This window comes from Tamandua tetradactyla, chromosome 5 (genome assembly GCF_023851605.1).
Source record: "Tamandua tetradactyla isolate mTamTet1 chromosome 5, mTamTet1.pri, whole genome shotgun sequence".
In the NCBI taxonomy this organism is placed as follows: Eukaryota; Metazoa; Chordata; class Mammalia; order Pilosa; family Myrmecophagidae; genus Tamandua; species Tamandua tetradactyla.
The window spans coordinates 88,697,327-88,718,892 of NC_135331.1; the positions used below are offsets into that span (position 1 = coordinate 88,697,327).

General features: G+C 44.1%; 2 protein-coding genes and 1 pseudogene across 3 annotated transcripts; 2 read left to right on the plus strand and 1 right to left on the minus strand.

The window, feature by feature from the left end:
* Positions 1 to 557: 557 nt before the first annotated feature.
* Positions 558 to 8,949, minus strand: TAP1 (transporter 1, ATP binding cassette subfamily B member). Its single transcript, XM_077161443.1, has 11 exons — positions 8,313 to 8,949; positions 7,692 to 7,806; positions 7,394 to 7,524; positions 6,380 to 6,585; positions 5,771 to 5,968; positions 3,862 to 3,990; positions 3,512 to 3,700; positions 2,778 to 2,951; positions 2,372 to 2,534; positions 1,965 to 2,101; positions 558 to 1,203 (listed from the first exon to the last, which is right to left on the minus strand). Exons 1-11 carry the CDS (start codon positions 8,884 to 8,886, stop codon positions 991 to 993), a joined length of 2,229 nt encoding a protein of 742 aa, XP_077017558.1. The 5' UTR covers positions 8,887 to 8,949; the 3' UTR covers positions 558 to 990.
* A 423-nt stretch (positions 8,950 to 9,372) lies between these two features.
* Positions 9,373 to 14,592, plus strand: PSMB9 (proteasome 20S subunit beta 9). Of its 2 annotated transcripts, none has more exons than XM_077161444.1 (6): positions 9,373 to 9,508; positions 11,300 to 11,367; positions 12,147 to 12,278; positions 12,941 to 13,070; positions 13,297 to 13,438; positions 13,996 to 14,583. In XM_077161444.1, the coding sequence occupies exons 1-6, from the start codon at positions 9,449 to 9,451 to the stop codon at positions 14,121 to 14,123; spliced, it is 660 nt and encodes a 219-aa protein (XP_077017559.1). In that variant the 5' UTR covers positions 9,373 to 9,448; the 3' UTR covers positions 14,124 to 14,583. The 2 variants fall into 2 exon arrangements, with proteins under 2 accessions (XP_077017559.1, XP_077017560.1); XM_077161445.1 differs by having other exon boundaries at positions 9,389 to 9,508; positions 11,232 to 11,367; positions 13,996 to 14,592.
* Positions 14,593 to 17,923: 3,331 nt separating this feature from the next.
* LOC143682603 (mitochondrial translation release factor in rescue pseudogene) lies at positions 17,924 to 18,548 on the plus strand (annotated as a pseudogene).
* The last annotated feature ends 3,018 nt before the right edge of the window (positions 18,549 to 21,566 follow it).

Sequence of the window (21,566 nt, forward strand, 5' to 3'; positions counted from 1 at the left end):
AGTACAAGTTGCTGCAGCACCGCTGTATCAGGAGCGTGCCCATCCTCCAGGGCAGGGGTGGGGACGGTGAGAGAAGTTGGAGGGGGAAACCACAGAAAACTTATGGGAGAAGATGGCACACTTAGGACTGTGGAACACTGGGGGTGCTAAAGGAGGAAGCCACCAGGCTTCTAAAAAGTGCATTGGGAGGGTGGTGCCATGGTTGCTTAGTGGCAGAATTCTCACCTGACATGCCAGAGACCCTGATTCGATTCCCGGTGCCTGCGAGCGCGCGCGCGCACACACACACACACACACACACACACACACACACACACACACCAGTATGCTGGGAAAGACCATGAGCCATTTCAGGAGCCAGACACACAGGGAAACCGCGGTATACAACACACACACACACACACACACACACAGTATGCTGGGAAAGACCATGAGCCATTTCAGGAGCCAGACACACAGGGAAACCGCGGTATACAAAACACACACACACACACACACACACACAGTATTCTGGGAAAGACCATGAGCCATTTCAGGAGCCAGACACACAGGGAAACCACGGTATACAAAATACCAATTTTATTATAAGTACAAAGAATCCACAGGTTATTTATAGACCAGACCAGCATAGTGTCCTTCCTTTATGCTGGAAAATAGCCTTCCATACATTCTGAATATTTCTCCAAATTTTCAGGGTGCTATCCACACCAAAGCATCTACCCCAGCTCTCAACCTGGTTACACTTACGGAGTTAAAAAAACATATGTTCTTCCAGGAATTCTGCACTACCAAGAGGAGCTGGGATAGAAAAAATAGATGTAACACTCATAACAGGATTTCAAGCATCAACAAGGGCGTTACATTTTAGGATGCAACAACTTGCAGAGGCAGCTGCCTACTCTGCGGCTGGTAAAATCTTCTTTGTTCCTAAATTCTCCACCACAGAGAAGAGAAGGGAAGGAGATGGAGCATGCAGTGCTGAGAAGGCTCTCATTCTGGAGCACCTGACCCCCCAGAGGCCTCCACCATAGTCCAGTAGCGTCCCCTCTTGTCCATGAGCTGCTTGTGAGTTCCTGACTCACAGATGCTACCCCCCTCCAGAAAGAGGATGTGGGTAGCCTGCTCCACCAAGCTGAGACGCTGGGTGATGAGAAGCACAGATCGGGAGCTCCGCTCAGGACTTTCATACAGGAGCTGTTCCACCTGAAGAAAAGACACAGATCTTGTCAGGGCAGGGATCCACTCAGACCTCACCAGGATCATTTCCACCAACAACTCGAAGGAAACCAAAGAGGCTCATTCTGAGTGCTTCTCTGGCAAATCTTTGTTTTGTTAAGGCAAAAAAAAAAATCTTTGTTTTACATGAAGTGGCCAAAGCCGGATAAGACTAGGAGTATTACAGTGAAACCCACAGGAGAAGAGTGAAGGGTATTGAAAAGTCTCTTCTCTCTACATATGGGCTGGGGGTCAGGGTTATATGATGTTTTAAAGAGCTTAGTGGTAAAGAGCACGAGCATTCTGGTCAGGCAGATCTGAATTTTGTTCCAGGCTTTGTTACTCAAGAGCTGTCCGACCTTGGGTTATTCAATTTTTCTTAGCCTCCATTTAGAATGAGGACAACAACTCCCAGATCACAAGGATTTATGATGAATACATGAGGTAGAATTGCAAAGGACCTAGTACCATGTCTGGCACATAGTAAAAACACAATTGATTTTAGTTAATGTGATTAGGCTGACCTTTTCTTTGTTTTGCTTCACAGGTTCAGAGTCTGGAGACAGTCTCTTAACTGGGTTCTAAATGTCTCAGGAAGAGGCTAATGGAAACTGAGTGATCTGGAGAAGTCAGTGAGGCTGAGAGAATTGCAAGGACTGGCTTGGATAATTATAATATCAGTATGAATAGGGTAAATAAAGGAAGCAGGATTGGGTGGGATAGAAGCATTATGAAGGTGACTTTCTCACCCGTAACTGGTTGTCCGCGTCCAGGGCGCTGGTGGCATCATCCAGGATCAGGACACGTGGTTTCCGGATCAATGCCCGAGCCAAAGCCACTGCCTGTCGCTGACCCCCTGACAACTGCCCCCCAGCTTCACCCACCTCTGCAGAAGCAAGAGCCAAGGTGAGAGCTGGATAACCCAATGTGCATAGCCACACACTCACACACACACACACACACACACACACACACACACACACACACAAGAGGGAAGGTGAACAGAGTTCTGAGGATGAAGGGGCCATAGGGACAAGATCTTATCACTTCAAATTGATAGTAATGGGGCAAGAGGCACTGAAGAATAAAGGCAAAATTATTAGGGTTTCAATAAAGGTATACGATTTCTGGCAGGTAAGATGAATGGATAAAGTACCTGTGTTATAGCCCTGAGGGAATGCAGAGATGAAACTATGGGCTCCAGACTCCTTTGCAGCAGCTATGATTTCCTCCATATCTGGCTCCTGGACCATGCCATAGGTGATATTTTCTCGAAGACTTCTTCCAAATAGCAGTGGCTCTTGTCCCACTGCAGTCACCTTGGGATGAAAAATGATTAAGACTCATGAAATAAGGAACACAGAGTATGATTATCTTGGGGCTGAAGACTCAAAACGTTTATAGAGAGCATAAAACAAAATCACGCACTCTTTCTCTTGACCCCACCCTCATCTCCATGCAAGGTCTGCGATCATGCACTAACCCTCCTTTCAGAATGCTCAGTGAGAATGCTCTTCTTACTCCATAATCTCCATCCTCCCCCATGCCATCTTCTTGTTCACCTGTCTGTGCAGGTAGCGGTGCTCATAATGGGAAAGGGGCTCCCCATCCAGCAGCAAACGACCTCCCGTGGGCTGGTACAGGTTCTGCAACAGGGCAGCCACGGTGCTCTTCCCAGACCCATTGGGCCCCACCAAAGCAGTAACTTCACCAGGACGTAGGGTAAATGTCAGCCCCTAGAGGCCAGAGAGTCACACATGAGAGGCAGCCTGAGGGTCCTACTCTTGGGACTGTCATTGTCTTGTTACACAGCATGATGTTTTACCCCAGAGAAGAAAGGAAAATGCAAAAATATAACAACTCCTACCCTCCCCCACACCACAGGCTTCTGTTCCCAGGGATGATACCTCCCAAAGAAGTAGAGATGAAAGATGGGCAGACACAAAGGTACAGACCAAGCACCACTATGTCACACACTTGATTACAGATACCAGAAAAAAATCACATATCATCACATAAAAATAAAGGAATAATGGGAGAATGGAGACACAGATTTTTGCTGCAGCAATTCCTTGTGGTGTGAAAGCCCAAGGAAGAGGTTAAAACCTCTTCTCCCATTGCCCTGGAAGCCAGAGCTGTTTCTTGAGTGTGGGGCAGCTTTGCAGAACAGATCTTATCTTTGCTTTTGAAGCGTTAGAAAGAATCTGTGCTCAAGGTAGACTGAGAGCACAAAGAAATTTTACAATGGTAAAACTGAAAGTGGGGTTGGTGGGATAAGGGCATTGGTAGGTTGTACCTGTAGAACTGGGACATCTGGCTGGTTTGCATAGGCAAAAGAGACATTCTGCAACTGGACAAGGCCCTTCGAATTTAAGGAAATCAAAGGACCGCTGGTCGGGCAGCAAGGGCTGCGGTCCAGGTACTCAAATATTTTCTCTGAGGAGCCCACAGCCTTCTGTACACGGGGGTAGGTGGAGAGCAGAACCTGGAGGAGAAGTAGAAACAGTGAAAGGGAAGTAGTGAGACATAATCTGCTTGTCAGGGTCATGCAATATGAAAAGGATAAAGAATAGAAGGAAAGAGACACAAATCATGATGAGATGGGGAAAGGAAAAGCACTGGAAAGTAAAACTGCAAGAGCCTCACCTGAAGAGCTGTGGTGAATTGACTCTGGTAAAGCACAAATGCGACAAGGTCCCCACTGCTCGCAGCCCCACTCGTCACCAGCTTTCCACCAATGTACAGGAGTCCCACCTTCAGTAGCATCCCAGAGATCTGCAGAGAAACCACAGAAAAAAAGGGATATGGAAGCAAAATCTAAGAAGGGACAAAAAGGAGAATGGACCCAAGGAGATAGAAAGTCCCCTTCCCCCAAGTAACAGCAGCAGGCACAATAGGGAGAAAGGAAGAATGAACCAAGGAATCCTATGGGGTCTGACTCTAATGCTCATTACAGAAGTCAACATCATCATCATCATCATCATCATCATCATCATCATCACCTTTGTTTCGGTAACATTTCACTTTTCACAAAAGATTTTCAAGAAGGTGTCATCTAATAAATATATCAAAAACTCTCAAAGAAGCTCATTATCACTCCCATTTTTTAAAGTGAGGAAACAGTCTTTGAGAAGGTAAATCACTTGCCCCTAATCACAGTTAGTAAATGGCAACATCAAAACAAGAACTTCTGCTTCCTGGTCTAGTTCTCTTGACATTACATCACAGATGCCCCTCGTTGCTGGCTACTGCTATTCTAATGGCTCTCACTAGCACATCCCTGCAGTCCCACATTGAAGAGGGCCTAGGTGCAGTAATTTTTGGCTCCCTGAGCTTCCCCTGAAGCCAAAAAAAAAAAGACCCTAAATTGGAACACACAACATCTCCCTAAAGAGGAGGTTGGGTCTTGGGGTTTGTTCATATGAAACTTAACCCCACAAAGGATAGGTCAAGCCTACTTAAAATTAGGCCTAAGAGTCACCCCCAAGAGAACCTCTTTTGTTGCTCAGATGTGGCCTCTCTCTCAAGCCAACACAACAAGCAAACTCACCGCCCTCCCACTGCCTAAGGGGACATGACTCCCAGGGGTGTGTACCTTCCTAGCAACATGGGACAGAAATCCTAGAATGAGCTGAGACTCAGCATCAAGGGATTGAGAAAACCTTCTCCACCAAAAGGGGGAAGAGTGAAATGAGACAAAGTGTCAATGGCTGAGGGATTCCAAACAGAGTGAGAGGTTATCCTGGAGGTTATTCTTACACATTAAGTAGATATCACCTTGCTATTCAAGATGTAATGCAGAGGCTGGAGGGAACTGCCTGAAAATGTGGGGCTGTGTTCCAGTAGCCATGTTTCTTGAAGATGATTGTATAATGGTGTAGCTTTCACAGTGTGACTGTGTGATTGTGAAAACCTTGTGTCTGATGCTTCTTTTATCTACCTTGTCAACAGACGAGTGGAACATATGGAATAAAAATAAATAATTGAATAAAAATAAGCAGTGGGGAAACAAATGTTAAAATAAATTTAGTTTGAAATGCTAGTGATCACTGAAAGAGAGGGGTAAGGGGTATGGTATGTATAATCTTTTTTTTTCTGTTTTCATTTTATTTCTTTTTCTGTTGTCTTTATTTCTTTTTCTGAATTGATGCAAATGTTCTAAGAAATGATCATGATGATGAATATGCAACTATGTGATGATACTGTGAATTACTGATTATATATGTAGAACAGAATGATCACATGTTAAGAATGTTTGTGTTTCTTTCTTGTCATATTTTTTAAATTTAAAAATTAATTTAAAATTATTTTAAAAAAAAGAGGATGTTGGGAGAATTTTGTGTGGCACAGTGAATGAAAGCTATCTAGAACCCCTAAAAAAAGGGAAGGGTTTAGGGACCTTGGGAAGGGAAATTGAGGCTCAGGTTGCCCAGATGATAATACTGTACCAACCATTTCCCAGTGGAGGCAGAGTTGAGAAAAGGGTCATGACAAAGGGAATGGAGTCAAGGCATCTCGGGGACAAGAGAATGGGCATCCATTTCCAGGTGCTCACATTGGTGGTCCAGTAGTTAACCGCATAGGCCAGCGACTCCTGTTGGCTGAGTCTCTTCATTTCCTGCAGCTTTTGTTGAAACCTCCGGGCCTCTCCCTCCTCGTTGGCAAAGCTCCGGACTGTAGGCATTGCTGACAGTGCCTCAATGGCCACCTGGCTGGACTCTGCCAGGGATTTCTGCATCTGTACTGCCAGCAACTGTGGATGCACAGAGAGGGTTGGTAAGAAATAGGGTTCATTAGTACCTGAGTTACTGGTTGGAGACTAAAGGTGAGAAGAGGCAAAGGAATAAGAGAGAAGAGGGAAAAGAAAAGGATACAACTATGCTAGAGCGATATAAGGGAGAGGAAAAGGACTCATCAAAAAGTTGGGAATCATATTCTTAAAGACAGATTTTTGGGTAAAAGTCAGGAGAAAAGATACAGGGAGTATGAAGATCAAGGAAGAGCAATCTAGAAAAATGGGACTGCAGGAACAGGGAGTTCCATGAAGGCGGGGAATTATGAGGGTACCAAGAAAGTTGAATGTAAAGAAATCCAAGAGGAAATGAATCTGCCAAATCTGGGAGGTAAAGGGTCCGTGTAGGTTAAGCCAACTCCATGAACATACCTGGTACCACTTTCCCAGCTTCTTAGGCAGAAGGAAAAGCAGAGGCAGGGCAACCAGGGTGATCATGGTGAGGGACACTGACCCCCAGAGCATGAACCCGAAGAGGCACAGCCCCCGTACGAGGTACCACAGCAACAGGCTCAGCTGCTCACTCAGAGACTCACTCACGGTGGCTGTGTCCTCTGTAACCCGAGATGTGATGGCACCTGCCAGGGGTTGGGGAGAAGAGCATAGAGTGAATGCAATGGGTTCAGAGTGATGAGAAAGACTAACAATGAGCCAGGATGCCATGAGTGGGGGTATCAACACAGTGTTCTAGGGAAAAACAAGGTTGGATGGGTGTATGGAGGGATTCGGGAATCTCATTGCAGGCAGAAGGAGTGTAATAGCTATGAAGGGGCTGTGAAAACCTGCCAAAGATCTTCATTTTAACTATGAGAAAATTAGCACCATGTGAAGTTCTATTTTTCGGAAAGCTTCCTGTTCCTTAAAGAACTTGTATATCCCAAACTCTACATAAAGGCAAGAAGAGCCTAAGCTGGTTGTGTAATAGCAATGGAGAAGGGAGAATGCTGCTAGGAGGCAATCCAGGAGGCTCTAATGAGCACAGCACTAGGCATTAAAAGGCTGGGGTTCAACCTGCAAGTTTGTCTTGATCCATATGTGACTACAAAAGTTTCAGCATTTTGGATCTAAACTTCAGTTTCTTTCTCTGGAAAGTGAGGTAGTTGGACTCCAGGATGTCAAAATTTTCAAATAGTTTCTAAGGACATAATGAAAGTCTGAAATTTATATCTAAGGACAGAGAGGTACAGATTTATGGGAAAATCCTGGAGAAGGAACTAGGTTTTTCTGAAGGTAAAGAGAAGAATATTTTGCTCCAACTTGAGATACATCAAGAGTAAGAAATGACAATGTGTGCATATAAGAGAGGTATCACGTTTCTAAGTAAAAGAGAATGCATTGGGGACAGAAAGAGTACATGAACATATAGCGAAAGAGTTTCGTGAAAACCTGTTTGGTTCTGTTGGAAAAACTCTGTCTCCTGCCGCAGGACAGCCTGAAACACGTTTCCGTGCAAGTGGCTATGCACACGGCCCATGGTGTAGTTATACATTCCATCCCCTGCAAATTCCAGCAGTGCGCTAGGGGCAGAGGAGAAGGAAGGTCAGGTGGGGTGCTGGGAGGATGCAGAAGGAAGGTCCCAGGTACCCCCCACAGATGCTATGCACTTTGGACAGCAGGCCCCAATTTCCAGCTCCCTCTTTTCTGGGATCCCCCATTCTGAGCCATCCATCTTCAGCCCCCAGACCTGGCTATGGTGAGAGCAGACATAAGAGTTATGTTGTAGGTGAAGGCAGCAGCTACTTTATCTTGTAGGATCCAGTCAGTGAGACGACCAGTGTAGAACGGGATGGCCATTTCCCCTGGGGTAGGAGAGGAAAGACCGGTCAGTCACAGACACTAAGTCTAAGCAGGGCACCTCTGACCAGACTATCCCTCATTCCACCCCTCAGCTGCCCTTATCCTTATTCCTAACAGTAGAAGCAGAAAGAAGACACTGAGGTCATAATCCCCTACCTGAGGAGACTGCCCTGGGTCTCCCGGCCCTATGTTTGCTCCACCAGACTTTCCAGGGTTTAACTAGAAAGGCTAGAGATGGAGTAAAATACCCTCCTCTTGCTGCCCAAGAGGAAAGGTCTTGCCCAATGTGGCCCAAAGAAGTGGCGCCTGGGACAGGACTGGAGACCCGGGCTTGAGCCCACCCAGTCCAATGCACTTTTCTCCAGACGGGAGTGGTCACCTCGAGACCTCAGCTGGGTCACCAGATGCACATTTCCCATAACACTACCACCACCCATCTCATGACCATTACACTTGCTTCCTGACTAACCACCTGCATCCTCCCGGTCTCCACCTGCGTCCCTCTTACCGAGACAGGAGAGGATCAACAAAACCAGAAAGAGCGAAAAGGTATGTATCTCTGGGCTCAGACAAGCGAGAAGCCGAAGCACCGCGTCTCCAGAGCCGCTAGGCCAGAAGGACACCCGAAGTTTGTGCCACAGGGCGGCCGCGAGCAGCGCTGCAACATAGCTGATGATGAAGACATCGGCGCGACCTGCCCAGTGCAGCAGCCCGGAGCTGCCTGCATCCCTCGGGACACCCCACAAGCCCAGCGCACGAAAGGAGGCAAGTCCCGGAAGTGCCAAACCCAGTGCCACTGCCAGAGGCTCCAAAGCTTCCAGCCAGCTCTGGACTCCTGTGCTTTCCCTATCGGAGACTCTGGTCTTGAGAACCCCGCGGGCCCCCAGCCACAGAACGGCCCAGCGGCTCAGGCCCACCCCCCAGACCCGCAGCAGCGGCAGCGCGGTGGGAAACAGCAGAGTGAATATCCCGGGCAGCGCGGGCCGGAGCAGTAGACAGTCGGCGAGAAGCAGCAGCGTCGCCCCCAGCCACGCGCAGGAGGCCCGGCACGCGCGGGGAGCCCGGGACTCTGAGCCGGCCATCGGCTCGCGGCTGCTGTCCCGGGTTCCCTTCGGGAGCCTGCGGGTCTCGCCTGCGTCTGTAACCTAGCATGCGCCGGGGCTGACGGCCGGAGGCGGGAGCAGGGGCGGGCCGGGGCGGAACTCTGGGAAAGTCCCCGGTCTTGCTACCAAGAATTGTAGCCGTTTAGGGGAAAGGGAAATCGAAAGCGGCAGCCGGCTCTCTTGTACCGCCCACTTCCAAATGGGGCTGGCCAGACTATCTGGATATCAATTCTAAGATTCTAGGGAGCGGCACCGTTGTCCCCATCTGCTCCATCACGCACATCTTTCGCTCCTCTCCCGGTCTTTTCCTGCGGGACGCACTTGCTAGAACTTTCTCATCCAAGTCTCAGAGCGGGGCCCTTTCGTCATCTGTCTCTGGGCAGATCTGCCCCACACAGGTTTGCGTCCCCGCTTCCAGCCTGACAGCGAGGGCGCAGACGCCCCCTGGTGGGCGCGGTGAAGGGGCGGGGCTCTAGGCTGCGCGCCGCGCGCTGTCCCAGGTCAGAAAACCAGAGCCCCAGGCAGCGAGGAGGCAGCCGGGATGTTGCGGGCGGGAGCGCCGAGTCTGGACTTACCCCGGACCGGAGAAGTTCATACCGGGGTAATGGGTCTGGGGTTGAGGGTTATCAGAGAGTCGGAGAAGGTGGAATGATAAGGAGACCCTGGGAGCGCTGAGGAGTGTGTGCGGAGACTAACAGAAATGTGGGGAAGTGGCTTGTAGCAGCTAGGGCTTGCTTGCATCCCGCAGTGAACTTAAGGCATCTCTATTCTGAAGAAGGTCTTCTAGGGGGCCGCGAAGGGCCTGGGCATTCGAGGCATTAGAGTAGGGGGCGGTGTTTTGGCTCTTAGCTGGAAGCGTCAAGGGGAAGCTGCTCTAAAAAGCTTTCACTTTCACTCTGGGGTGGACAAGGTGGGTGGTTAATTCAAAAACGGGGGCTAGAGGCGATGCAAAGAGATGAGGAGACGGTGCCCTAAATGAAGTTGGACTACACTTAGGAAGAGGGTATAAGGTCACTGATTGAGCAGGATCAGCTCACCGCAGAGACGGGTGATAATAGCCCAAGCACTGATTACGGGGGTTCTGTGGGACCTGGTGGTGCTTTTCCCTACCTTGGCTCAGGAAGGTTCCTGCTTGTTCCAGGTGTTGCCAGTTCCCTTCCCTGACTCTTCCCTCCCCACTCCCACATGCCTGCTGGGAGACTGCCCAGGCTGGGTGCCTGGGACATATGGCAACCCCAAGGCTGACTGGTCTCTACTCCCAGACTGCTGCCTCCATTCCAGGTTTGCAGACAGCTCTGTTATAGAGTAATCTCTAGGATGGGGTTGCACCAGTTCTCTGGCCAAATGCATGGTGAACTGTTGTACCAGAGTAAGGTATAACAGTGAGGAAAATCGCAGTAAAACCATTTGCAAGTTAGAAAATCTCCCTTCACTGCCGCACGAGCAATGGAAAGTAGGAAGTAGAAGTCAGACTTCATAGGAGTTAGACCTGGGTTTTAGTTCCAGCTCTGCTAGTGATTCAGTGTGACCTTGGTGTCACTTACCTGCTCTATGACTCAGTTTCTTCCTTTGATCATTAAGACTCCTTCCAATTCAAGGAGTAGAGAAAGTGTAGCTTTATCCCTCATCACTGTTCCTTAATTCTTTTCTTTTTTTTCTTAATTCTTTTCTTGACCTAGAAAAAAATCAGCCCAGACAGCCTGATCCAATCCTCTCCCAGTACACATCTTACTCTTACTGCCTGAAAGATCTACTTACCTCCTAGATCAGAAACTCAAGCAAAACTTATTTTAAACTTCTTATGCGAAACTTCCTTGCTTTCCTCCTGCCCTGATACCTGGCTCCGCTAACTACTGACCAGCTCAATGTTTTACATTGTTCAGTACACTGAAAAAATTCATTTCTGATTAAATGGGGATGAGAATGGAGGATTCTGGGCAAACAAACTTGACCTTGATTCCCAGATTCCTAGATTCTTGCCAAGTTACCTGCACCCATTGGAACATATAATAAGCTTGTGCAGTAGAGAAAATTCACTTGTGGGACTACTTATGTGCCCTCGAACCCTTCCCTCCAAGGGAGTACTTCTACCTCAAGGAGGCTCTTTCCCCATCTCTCTTTAGAAAGGAAAGGATTTCACCAAGAAAGTTGGGACTTAGGGTTGTGGTTCTTTATTTGTTGTATCAAGGCTGTGCTGTGGCGTTCCCTTGAAGTGGGATAAGGCAATAGAGAAGTGGAAAGATGGAGAAAAGACCTTGTACTGGGGTCTGCCCTGGCCTGTATTACTGTATGACCTTGAGCCAGTCGCCTCTCCTCTCCGGCAGGGTCTCCTCACCTGTAGTACGGAGGTCAGAACTTCCTGCTCTGAAGTCCGTTCTCTGTGTCTCTGCAGACGACCATCATGGCAGTGGAGTTTGATGGGGGCGTGGTAGTGGGCTCTGATTCTCGGGTGTCTGCAGGGTGAGTATCCGTGAAACTATAAGGATTTGGAAGGAACTAATGGCACCAAATACGTATTTTTCTTACTCATTCATGAACAAAAAACTGGTGAACTGGAGCTTTGGAAAAATGGACCAGACCATTCAGAAAGGACAGGCCACTATAATAAGATATTGGGTAGGTGCTTGGGTCTCTCAGTTTATGAAGGAAGGACATGGGATCTGGATGCTTATGTGGCCTGTTCCTGTAGTATAAGGGGGTGGAGTGTAAAGGAACAGAGTCTTAGAGGGAGACAAGAGATAGAAATTTGAGGGTCCCTCCTTCCATCTCTATTTAGGGATAGAAGAGATGATTCTGCCGAGCAGATATTCTGATTTCTCATTTATCAACTATTAAGCTAATTTTGTCCCTACTCTCCCTTCCTGGCCAGAATTCCTTCACATGCAATATCAGTATATGGGATTAGATCAATATTACATTTGTTGTGTTCCATTACATTTCTCAAGATGATGAATAGCAAAAAAAAAAAAATTGTTGAGGTACATTTCTCTTACCTTCTTAACTTAGGGTTATTTTTCTGTAATAAAATCTAAACCTGAAAAATAAATCTAACTCTGACTAATTCTTGCACCAATGCATTTATCCATGAGACTGTTTTAGCTTTCTGCTTTAATCCAAGCATTGAATTTTATGCACTCCATGACTGTTCTCTTGTCAAATAAATTTGAGAAGCACTCATTGATTGACCTTACCAATTCCTGCCAACTCTAACATTGATGACTGCTCTTCCTTCCTGACAGAGAGGCAGTGGTGAACCGAGTGTTTGACAAGCTCACCCCTCTACACCAGCGCATCTACTGTGCCCTCTCTGGCTCAGCTGCTGATGCCCAGGCCGTGGCAGACATGGCCTCCTACCAGCTGGAACTCCATGGGTAGGAATTTCCACTGGCCATGAGCTCCTGACCCCACGCTTACTGGAGCTCCTCCAACCCCATGAAGTTCTATGTGAGGCTCTGTTCCAGGCACATTGAGTTAGGAAATGGGAAATTCTTATTTGGGTTCCTGCTTTCATTAGCTTTGAACTGGCGTGCTTGAATCTCTATAAGCCAGTTTCGGTACCTGTAAAATGCAGATACTAGTACCTACCCTCACATCATGGCTATTTTGATAATAAAATGATATATATGAAAGCCATTTGAAAACTGTAAATCACTACACTGATATAAATAATAAGGAAGAAAATGATCACGTGGCCCACCATAATCTCGATCAAAGTTAATGTATGAGAAATCAAGGCCATTCAAGCAGAAATAAAGCTTATCTGCCTTTCCATACAAGGTCAGGGTCCTTGTAGACAAAGGACAATTAAGTAATTGGAGGTAGGGTGGGGCAGGGAGAAGACCACAGAAAGCTCCTTATAAATTGGTGACATGAAACCCTGGTTGAAACCCTGGTTGCCCTGTACGTGTGGAAGGGAAGCTGGAATTTGAACTAATATAAGTATTATAGGTCATTTGGCAGGTATAGTGGTAATAGCACCAGAGGCCGGGACTTGAGGAGATTATGAGACCCCTACGCCTAATATCTCCGTCAGGTTGGAACTGGAGGACTCTCCCCTCGTTCTGGCTGCTGCAAACGTGGTGAAGAATATCACCTATAAGTATCGGGAGGATCTCTCTGCACATCTCATGATAGCTGGCTGGGACCAACGTGAAGGGGGCCAGGTGAGTGTCTCCTAACTTGCCCCCTCCCCAAGGGTTCCACCCTTCTGTATGGAACAAGATGGTAGGCATATGTCATTCTAGCAATGAGTTTCAAAGGACAGAGTCTCAACTATTGGGCTGTGAGATACCAGAGCTTTACTGCAGAATGGGGAGGCCATCTGCTTGTCTCAGTGCGAAGGGGAAGGTTGATGACTCTTTAGTCTGACCTGAGGACGCCCCCACCTAGGTATATGGAACTCTGGGAGGAATGCTGACGCGACAGCCCTTCGCCATTGGTGGCTCCGGCAGCACCTACATTTACGGTTATGTGGATGCAGCATATAAACCAGGCATGTCCCCTGAGGAGTGCAGACGCTTCACTACAGATGGTAAATCAACAAGTGGAAGGGAACCTGGGAAGGGATTTTTAAACATGAGAAAGAAGTGAATTAATGAGGAACAGGAAGTGGAATACATGAGTGACCATTTATTTAATTTAATATCCAAACTGGAACACTTTTGAGAGTGAAAGGGGGCAGGAGAAATGCTAAACTAGATAGAACTTCAGGCCAATAGGAATAAACCAGGATAGTCCTGAGTGAACCAAATCATGCAGTATGGTCATGGTAAGAACCGAGAGTATGCTGGCGCTGGCTTGGACCAACTCATGAGAGCCGATTATTAAATCTACAGGTATTTTGTAAGCTGCTTGTTAAACTTGACATTGATCATGGTGGGGTATTTATACCACGCACATCAGCAGATGGTACAGATCAAGACCTTTTTTTCCAGCTGGTTTACCAGCACACCACTAAATATGTCCCTCTGAGACATGGGTTTTGAGGTCTGGAAGTGCTAATAGGCACATCAACAGGAGGGGAAGGAAAAGATTGTTGAAGCTAAGCCGTTTTCTCTCTCCCTCTCTCCAACTTGAAACCCTATGCAGCTATCGCTCTGGCCATGGGCCGGGATGGCTCCAGTGGGGGTGTCATCTACCTGGTCACAATCACAGCTGCTGGTGTGGACCATCGAGTCATCTTGGGCAATGAGCTGCCAAAGTTCTATGATGAATGAATCTACTCAGACTTTGCTTCCATATTTTGTAATAAACATTCTAAGACCAAAACCTGGTATGGTCAACGGGAACTGGGCATTCAACTGGATGAAGCTTATTAGGGAGGGAGAGTCTTCCCTTCCAGGTGCCAGCATACCCTTTTTGTTCTTTTGTCCCCAGGTCTAAAACATCCTTCCCAGAAGAAGGGGTTTGGAGATAGGGTGGGGGACGTACTAGAACTGGAAAGAGCCCTATGCTCAGGTCATCATGTACTGAGTGATTTTGAAATATTAGAAGCAATTAAAAATTCATTCTGATGCCTAACGGTACAAGTGAAGAGTTGGAACTCATTCTTTTAAGAGCTAAAGCTAATGAGTGTACAAGACAACTTCACACGGGAGAATCAGCTAATAGCTCCAGCAAACTCATACAAAAGAATTCCCTTCATAACACATTCATTCACATGAAAGACCAATACATGATAAATACTTAAATATTTAGGGGGTGCTTTTGGATTTGAAAGATTAATAGCAATAACAATAAAAGACCTGTGTTTATTGAGCCAGGCATTTGTTCAGCACTTTAAAAACATCAGCTCTTTGAATCCAAACAAAAGCCCTATATAGGTACTACTATCATTATTATTCTCTTTATTAGAGAAGTTGAGCATTTACAGAACAAATGTGCACAAAATACAGGATTCCCATACACCATCCACTACCAATCCCTTGCATTGAGGTGGAACTTTTGTAACAATTGATGATAGCATATTTTTGTAATGTACTATTTACTAAAGTCCATGGTTTACCTTAGGGTCCACTGTTTGTGTAGTGTAACTCCATGGATTTTTTTTAAATTTTTAATCTGTTGTATATATACAATCTAACATTTCCCCTTTTAATCATATTTGGATATTTATTTCAGTGCTATTAACTGCATTCACAATGTTATGCTACTGTGAAGGTTAGGCTATGGTATAAACTGGACCAGGTGATGATGCCCAGTTGTCTGGCCAAGCAAGCACTGGTCTGACTGTTGCTGCAAGGATATTTCATGGTTGACTGATAAACTGGAAGGCTGGTGTGTTAAATCATCAGTCAGTTGGTTACATCTGTGGCTGATTACATCTGCTATCAACTAAGGCATGTTTCCTACAACAAGATAATCCAATCAGTCGAAGGCTAACAAGCCTTCCCTGTGGAGTTCATCCAGACTCTTCATTGTAACCACCAGTTTCATAGCCTGCCTTGTGAATTTTGGACTCTTCCATTCCCACAGTTGCATGACACACCTTTATAAATCTCATACTTACAGATCTCTTCTGTTGGTTCTGTTTCTCCAGAGAACCCTGACTAATACAGCTACCATCACCACGATCCATTTCCATCATTCCAAATAGGAACCCTGTACATTTTAGGTTAAGGCTTCAAAGGGTCCTATTATTATTTTTGTCTAAGGACAGATGGAGGCTTAGAAAGATTAAGTCACTTGACAGAAGCCACACAGCAAGTTCAGAGCTGGGAGCTGATATTTGGCTTTATCAAATGCCCTTCCCCTACCCCTACATAAACTCTCCATCCCCTCAAGCTCAGGTTTTGTCATCTCCAACTTGAATTCTGCACTGTTAGCCCAGCCTACTCTAGTTACAGCCTTCTCTGACCAGAAGAAAACCTAATCAGCACTTAAATGCAGTGCTCCACACCCAGACTTTTGACAGTCCTGTCCCCTGTCCCTCTTGGCTCTTTCATGTGAGTGTGTCTTGTCTCCTGACTGTCTGCCTCAGAGGCTCCCAGAATGCCTTGCACATTCCTGGGCATCAGATATCTGAGTAACTAAATGTATTAAACAAAGCTGAGTTCTGGTCCTATCTGTGTCTTGCACTCGCTGAACAACAGGATGAATTATTCCCCTTCCGTGGCTCTTCCTTTCCTCTCCTGTTAAATGAAGGAGCTGGGTGATTTCTGATTGGTTTGCAGCTCTGATATTCAACGCCATTTCTCTTATAAGTGAGCCGTTAAGAGGTACAATGCATAGTAGGCAACCCAGGAATCTCCTGTCAGCTTTTCTTTCCAGATCTCCAGCCAAACGTACACATCCAAAATATTCTAAAGCAATTTTATGCCCTTGAGAGTGTGTTTTTGGTTTGGACAGAATTTCGTTTCGTGTTGTTTCTAGCCATGATATATTTAATTTATTTTGAATTTTGAAATAATGGTTTGGGAGGATTTTAGTTTTAGTTTTCTGTGTTGTTGTTTGTTCAAAAATAGACATAATTTTTTAATTGTAAAAGCTTTAAGAATGGAAGTTATAAACTAGATGAGCATTCCAAAAGATCAAAAGAAGAAACAAGCCCATGTCAGCCCATCTTTCTCACTGACCTAAAAACTGTGGGCAAAGTACAAAAAGCGACTACCAAGCTCTCTGAAAAGTAAATAAAATCAGGTAGAGTTTGAAGAGAGTTAAGACTTGGAGCAGTTTACCCTCCCGGGAGTTGGGGGTAGAGACAAGTTTTCAGTTTCTCTCTTTACTGTCATGACTTTGCCCCAAAGTCAGGGCAGCACAAGCACTGAATGTCCAAAAGAAACACCGTCTTTCTGGCCAGGAACTGAGAAAAGAAGCTGTCGTAGTTACATTCACTTGTCAACTTGGCCAGGTGAGCATACCTAGTCTTGTTGCTGCGGACACAAGCCAATGGTACATGAACCTCATCTGTTGCTAATTACATCTGCAGTCGGCTAGGAGGCGTGTCTGCTGCAATGAGTGACGTTTGACTTAATTGGCTGGTGCTTAAATGAGAGAGTGCAACGTAGCACAGCCTAAGCAGCTTGGCATTCCTCATCTCAGCACTTGCAGCTCAGCCCAGGCCTTTGGAGATGCAGAAGGAAGTTACCCCCGGGAATAGTTGTTGGAACCCAGGGGCCTGGAGAGAAGACCAGCAGAGACCATCCTGTGCCTTCCACCTAAGAAAGAGCCTCAGTGGAAAGTTAGCTGCCTTTCCTCTGAAGAACTAACAAAATAAATCCCCTTTTATTAAAAGCCAATCTGTCTCTGGTGTGTTGCATTCCGGCAGCTAGCAAACTAGAGCAGAAGCCCTGCGGGCAGGAGAGTGTGAGGAAATCTCCAAAAGGAGAGAACAGGAGACGGACTTCCCTAACTATGTGACTGAACCCTTATGTATACCTGAGGAACCCACAAACCGACAGACCCTCTGTAGTACAGCAGATTTTGAGAACTGAACTGAGATTTAAACCTTATAAATTAGGTTTAATTTTTCTTTCTTGGCCAGGTTACTGTGTCTTCTGAAGGGCATGAGGAAAGAAAATTATAAAATAGTTTAAATTTCAAAAGTTTTATTTAAGCCTCTCATCCCAAAAAAAGGGTTTACAGCAGCTCACAGAGACAGATGCTATTTTAAAAAGAGAAAAGATGAAGAAATTGGGGCAAAGGAAAAATGAGATTAGCTCAAGGGTTAAAAATAATGCATTACATGAATGCCTGTGGAGTATGTTTGAGCTCTGTCACACTGGCTGGGGAGAGCAGATTGTAGCATACTCCATTTGAAGTCGGTAGTTAACCATCAATACCTTGGTATTGACCATGGTGGAAATATTTATACTACATAAATCAGCAATGTTATAAATCAGGGCTTTTTGGTTTTTCCCTAGGGTGTCATTTTAACAGCACATCAAATTATCAGCTAGCTATAGATGGCTTTAAAAGAAAAAATTGGCTACGAGACACAAAGTAGTGAAAGCAAAGAAAGAAAGTTAGATTCAACCATTGGGGAAAGGGGGTCAGTTTCAAGGAGACCCATTTCTTTATGAGCCCCTGGGGTTTATTTAATTTTCCTACATCCCTGACCAGGATATAAAGTTCCAGAGGGACTCCAGCCTGGGGAGAAGTTGATGTTGTTATCTCGAGAAATAGCTGTCACTGCAGTCTAGGCAGCTGCAGAAGGACCCCCCTACTCTGCTTTCCCTGGACAAGCGTGAACTTGAAGAGCAGTTTGTGAAGAGAACTGGGCCAGGGAGCCAAGCAACCCACAAAACGGGAACTGTGTTGGTGCTAAAGCACATTGTGAAGTGCCACCAGACAAGATCAGTTGACCAAAACAGAAAGCTTGCGCAGAAAGTCCTACAAGAAAAGAGGGGTGTTTTCTGCAATGATGAAAACGGTCCTGTTTATAAAGAAAAATGACAGGCAGAGAAGAAAAATCTAGCAAGAAAAAAAAAGGGCAAAGGCAATCCTAGAAAAAAAAGAAATGGTTGAAATTGCTCTGGGAATCAAGTCAAAATGCTCACTGAGAAAGTACTGTAGGTTCAGGTCCAAAGAATGTGCCCAGAGACTTCCAGGAAGTAATCGTGGGGTTTCCCATCACTAGTGCTACGGAGCATCTAAAGAGATGTTTTGGCAGATTTTTTTAAAACATCAAACTTTTAAAAATGGTGGGCCAGATTAAACTATAAAATAGTGAACTAGATAAACTATAGTGAATGGGGATGTATACTTCAGAAATGAAATTATAAAGAAAGACAAGGAAATGATTGCTGTAAGGGAGAGTGGCTACTTTGGGGAGAAAGGAAAGAAGGCGTATCACTGAAACCTGGCACAGGGATGGGCTTCTGAAAGGGCTGGCAAAGTTGTTTCTTGACCTGAGTGATCATATGTTTGAAATATGTTCCCTTTATAATACTTCTTTAAATCAGACATTATTTGTGTGGTTTTATCTTTCTTATTATAAAAAGTTAGAATTTTCTGGGTTTTTTTTTTTTGTTACTGTTGTTGTTTGCAAAAACCTATTTAATGGATACATTTTTGGTGCAGACTGAAATACGGAGCCAAACATTAATAGCATTTAGTGGCACTTCGTCATCTGCTGAGAGGCCAGTGCTCAATGATACTCAGATGTCAATTATCTTCGTGTCAGGTTAAGAGAATAAAAGAGAAAAGTGGTAACAGGCTGAAAAAAAATTAGGTCCAAGATTCATAGGATTCATAAAATTTTTTAAAATCCATCTAACAAATATATATATATATATATCAAGCCACACTTTCACTGAAATAGATTATGCATTAGGCCATAAATGAAGCTTCAGTTAATTCTAAAGAATCAGTATCTTAGAAACTTACCTCTGCGATCACGCTGCAATAAAATTAGAACTTGATAACAAAAAGATACCTAAAATTCTCATGGTTTGTAAACTAACAAAATATAGATAAATAGCATACGGATTTAAAAGCCAGTCATAAAGGAAGTCAGCTCATTTTAAACCAGGTGATAAAAATTTTACATATCAAATTTTGTGGGGCACAACTAAAGCAGTACTTAGAATTTTATAGTATCACATCCATTTATTAAAACAAGAAAGGTTAAACATAAATGACCAAAAATTTACCTCAAAATTTTGGAAAAGAGCAATTGAGCAAACGTAAAGAAATAAGGAGAGAAATTATAAAGATTTGAATAGAAAGCAATGAAATAGAGAACAAAAAATAGTGAAGATTCAAAAAATACTAAATTGCTTCTTTAAGAGTATTTGTAAGATATTCAGACTTAGAATGAGACTAATCATGAATAAAGGGGAGATGAAATGAATAAACAAGATATAGAATTTTTAAAGGGGAATAGCTATAGATACAACATAAAAAATCGTAATAAAAAATATGAACAAATACAAACATAAATAAAACATAATAAAATCATAATAAATATATTATGAACAAATATAAACTTGAAAACCTAGATGAGATAAATAAATTCATAGAAAAATTTAATCTACCAAAATTGACACAAGAAATGCATAACTTGACTAATAAGTATTGAAGAAATTGAAAAAGTTTTCAATGGTTTGTTTCTAATAAAAAAAATTAACCTCTGTCCATGTGGTTTTACAGTTCAATCAAGCATTTAAAGAACATCCAACTCCTACCTTATACAGTCTTTTTCCCCAGAAAATAGGGAAAGAATAAAATCTATCCAGTTAATTTATCAGGCTAGTACAATCTTCATTCCGAAATGAAGTATGAAGAATTCAAGGAAAGAAAAGCACACATCCATTTCACTTTAGATAGAAAAATTCTAAGTAGATTATTTACAAACTGAATTCAACACTGTGTTAACAAAAAATGCACCAAATCAAATAGGAAATCTTTGGAATGCAAGAATAGTTCAATGTAAAAAATATATATTACTATGATTCACCATATTCATAAAATTAAAAAGAAAAATCATTTGCTTTTCTCAACTGATTAGTAAGACATTTGATAAAGTTAAGCATCCATTTATGAGTGTTTGAAAAAAGGTTAAGGAACTAGGAATCAATTAAACCTTCTTGTCTTGGTAAAGATTATATTTAAAAAATCTGTTACAAACAATATACCTCATGGAAAATATTGCATGCTCCAGGCAAAGATGCCCACTGTTAAGACTACTGTTTATCATAGCACTGGGAGTTCAGGTTACTGCATGAAGAGAGAAAGAGAAATGAAAAGACTGAAGAAAACTACTGTTATTTGTAGATCACACAACCATCTATTTAAAAAAAAAAGATACTACAAACTCTTAAAACTAACAAAAAAATTTATTTGACACCATAGACAAAGTTTATAAACAAATAACAGATTGGGAGAAAATATTTGCATTATCTAAAACCAAAGGGATAATATCTAGAATAAGCAATGAACCCCTACAAATCATTAGCAAAAAGAAAGCAATCCCTAAAGAAAAAGGTACAAGAGTGTGCTGGTTTGAAAGAATGTATGTGCCTTAGAAAAGCCATGTTTTAATCTAAATCCCTATTCAATACTGTATGTTTGAAACTGTAATCAGATCATCTCCCTGGAGATGTGATTTAATCAAGAGTGGTTGTTAAACTGAATTAGGTGACGACATGTCTGTACCCATTTGGGTGAATCTTGATAAGTTTCTGGAGTCCTATAAAAGAGGAAACATTTTGGAGAATGGAAGAGAGTCAGAGAGAGCAGAGAAGAATGACATAGCCATGAGAAGCAGAGTCCACCAGCCAGTGTCCTTTGGAGATGAAGAAGGAAAATGCCTCCCGGGGAGCTTCATGAAACCGGAAGCCAGGAGAATAAGCCAGCAGATGACACCGTGCTCGCCATGTGCCCTTCCAGATGAGAAAGGAACCCTGACTGTGTTCACCATGTGCCCTTCCAGATGAGAGAGAAACTCTGACTGTGTTCAATCGGCCTCCTTGAACCAAGGTATCTTTCCCTGGATGCCTTAGATTGGACATTTCTATAGGCTTGTTTTAATTGGGACATTTTCTCGGCCTTAGAACTGTAAACTAGGAACTTATTAAATTCCCCTTTTTAAAAGCCATTCTGTTTCTGGTATATTGCATTCCAGCAGCTAGCAAACTAGAATGAAGGGACATGAGATAAACATAAAAAAGAAGGAGCATTTGAAGAGATAATCGAGCTCATTAAAAATCATGGTAAGA

Bases quoted from the DNA above. Each gene is read 5' to 3' on its own strand.
- PSMB9 (XM_077161444.1), top strand. From the start codon at position 9,449: ATGTTGCGGGCGGGAGCGCCGAGTCTGGACTTACCCCGGACCGGAGAA. The intron at 12,279-12,940 runs GTAGGAATTTCC...TATCTCCGTCAG, and splicing joins TACCAGCTGGAACTCCATGG to GTTGGAACTGGAGGACTCTC. The intron at 13,439-13,995 runs GTAAATCAACAA...AACCCTATGCAG, and splicing joins CAGACGCTTCACTACAGATG to CTATCGCTCTGGCCATGGGC.
- TAP1 (XM_077161443.1), bottom strand. From the start codon at position 8,886: ATGGCCGGCTCAGAGTCCCGGGCTCCCCGCGCGTGCCGGGCCTCCTGC. The intron at 2,952-3,511 runs GTACAACCTACC...TCTGGCCTCTAG, and splicing joins CAGATGTCCCAGTTCTACAG to GGGCTGACATTTACCCTACG. The intron at 2,535-2,777 runs GTGAACAAGAAG...TTTCATCCCAAG, and splicing joins ACCGCTACCTGCACAGACAG to GTGACTGCAGTGGGACAAGA.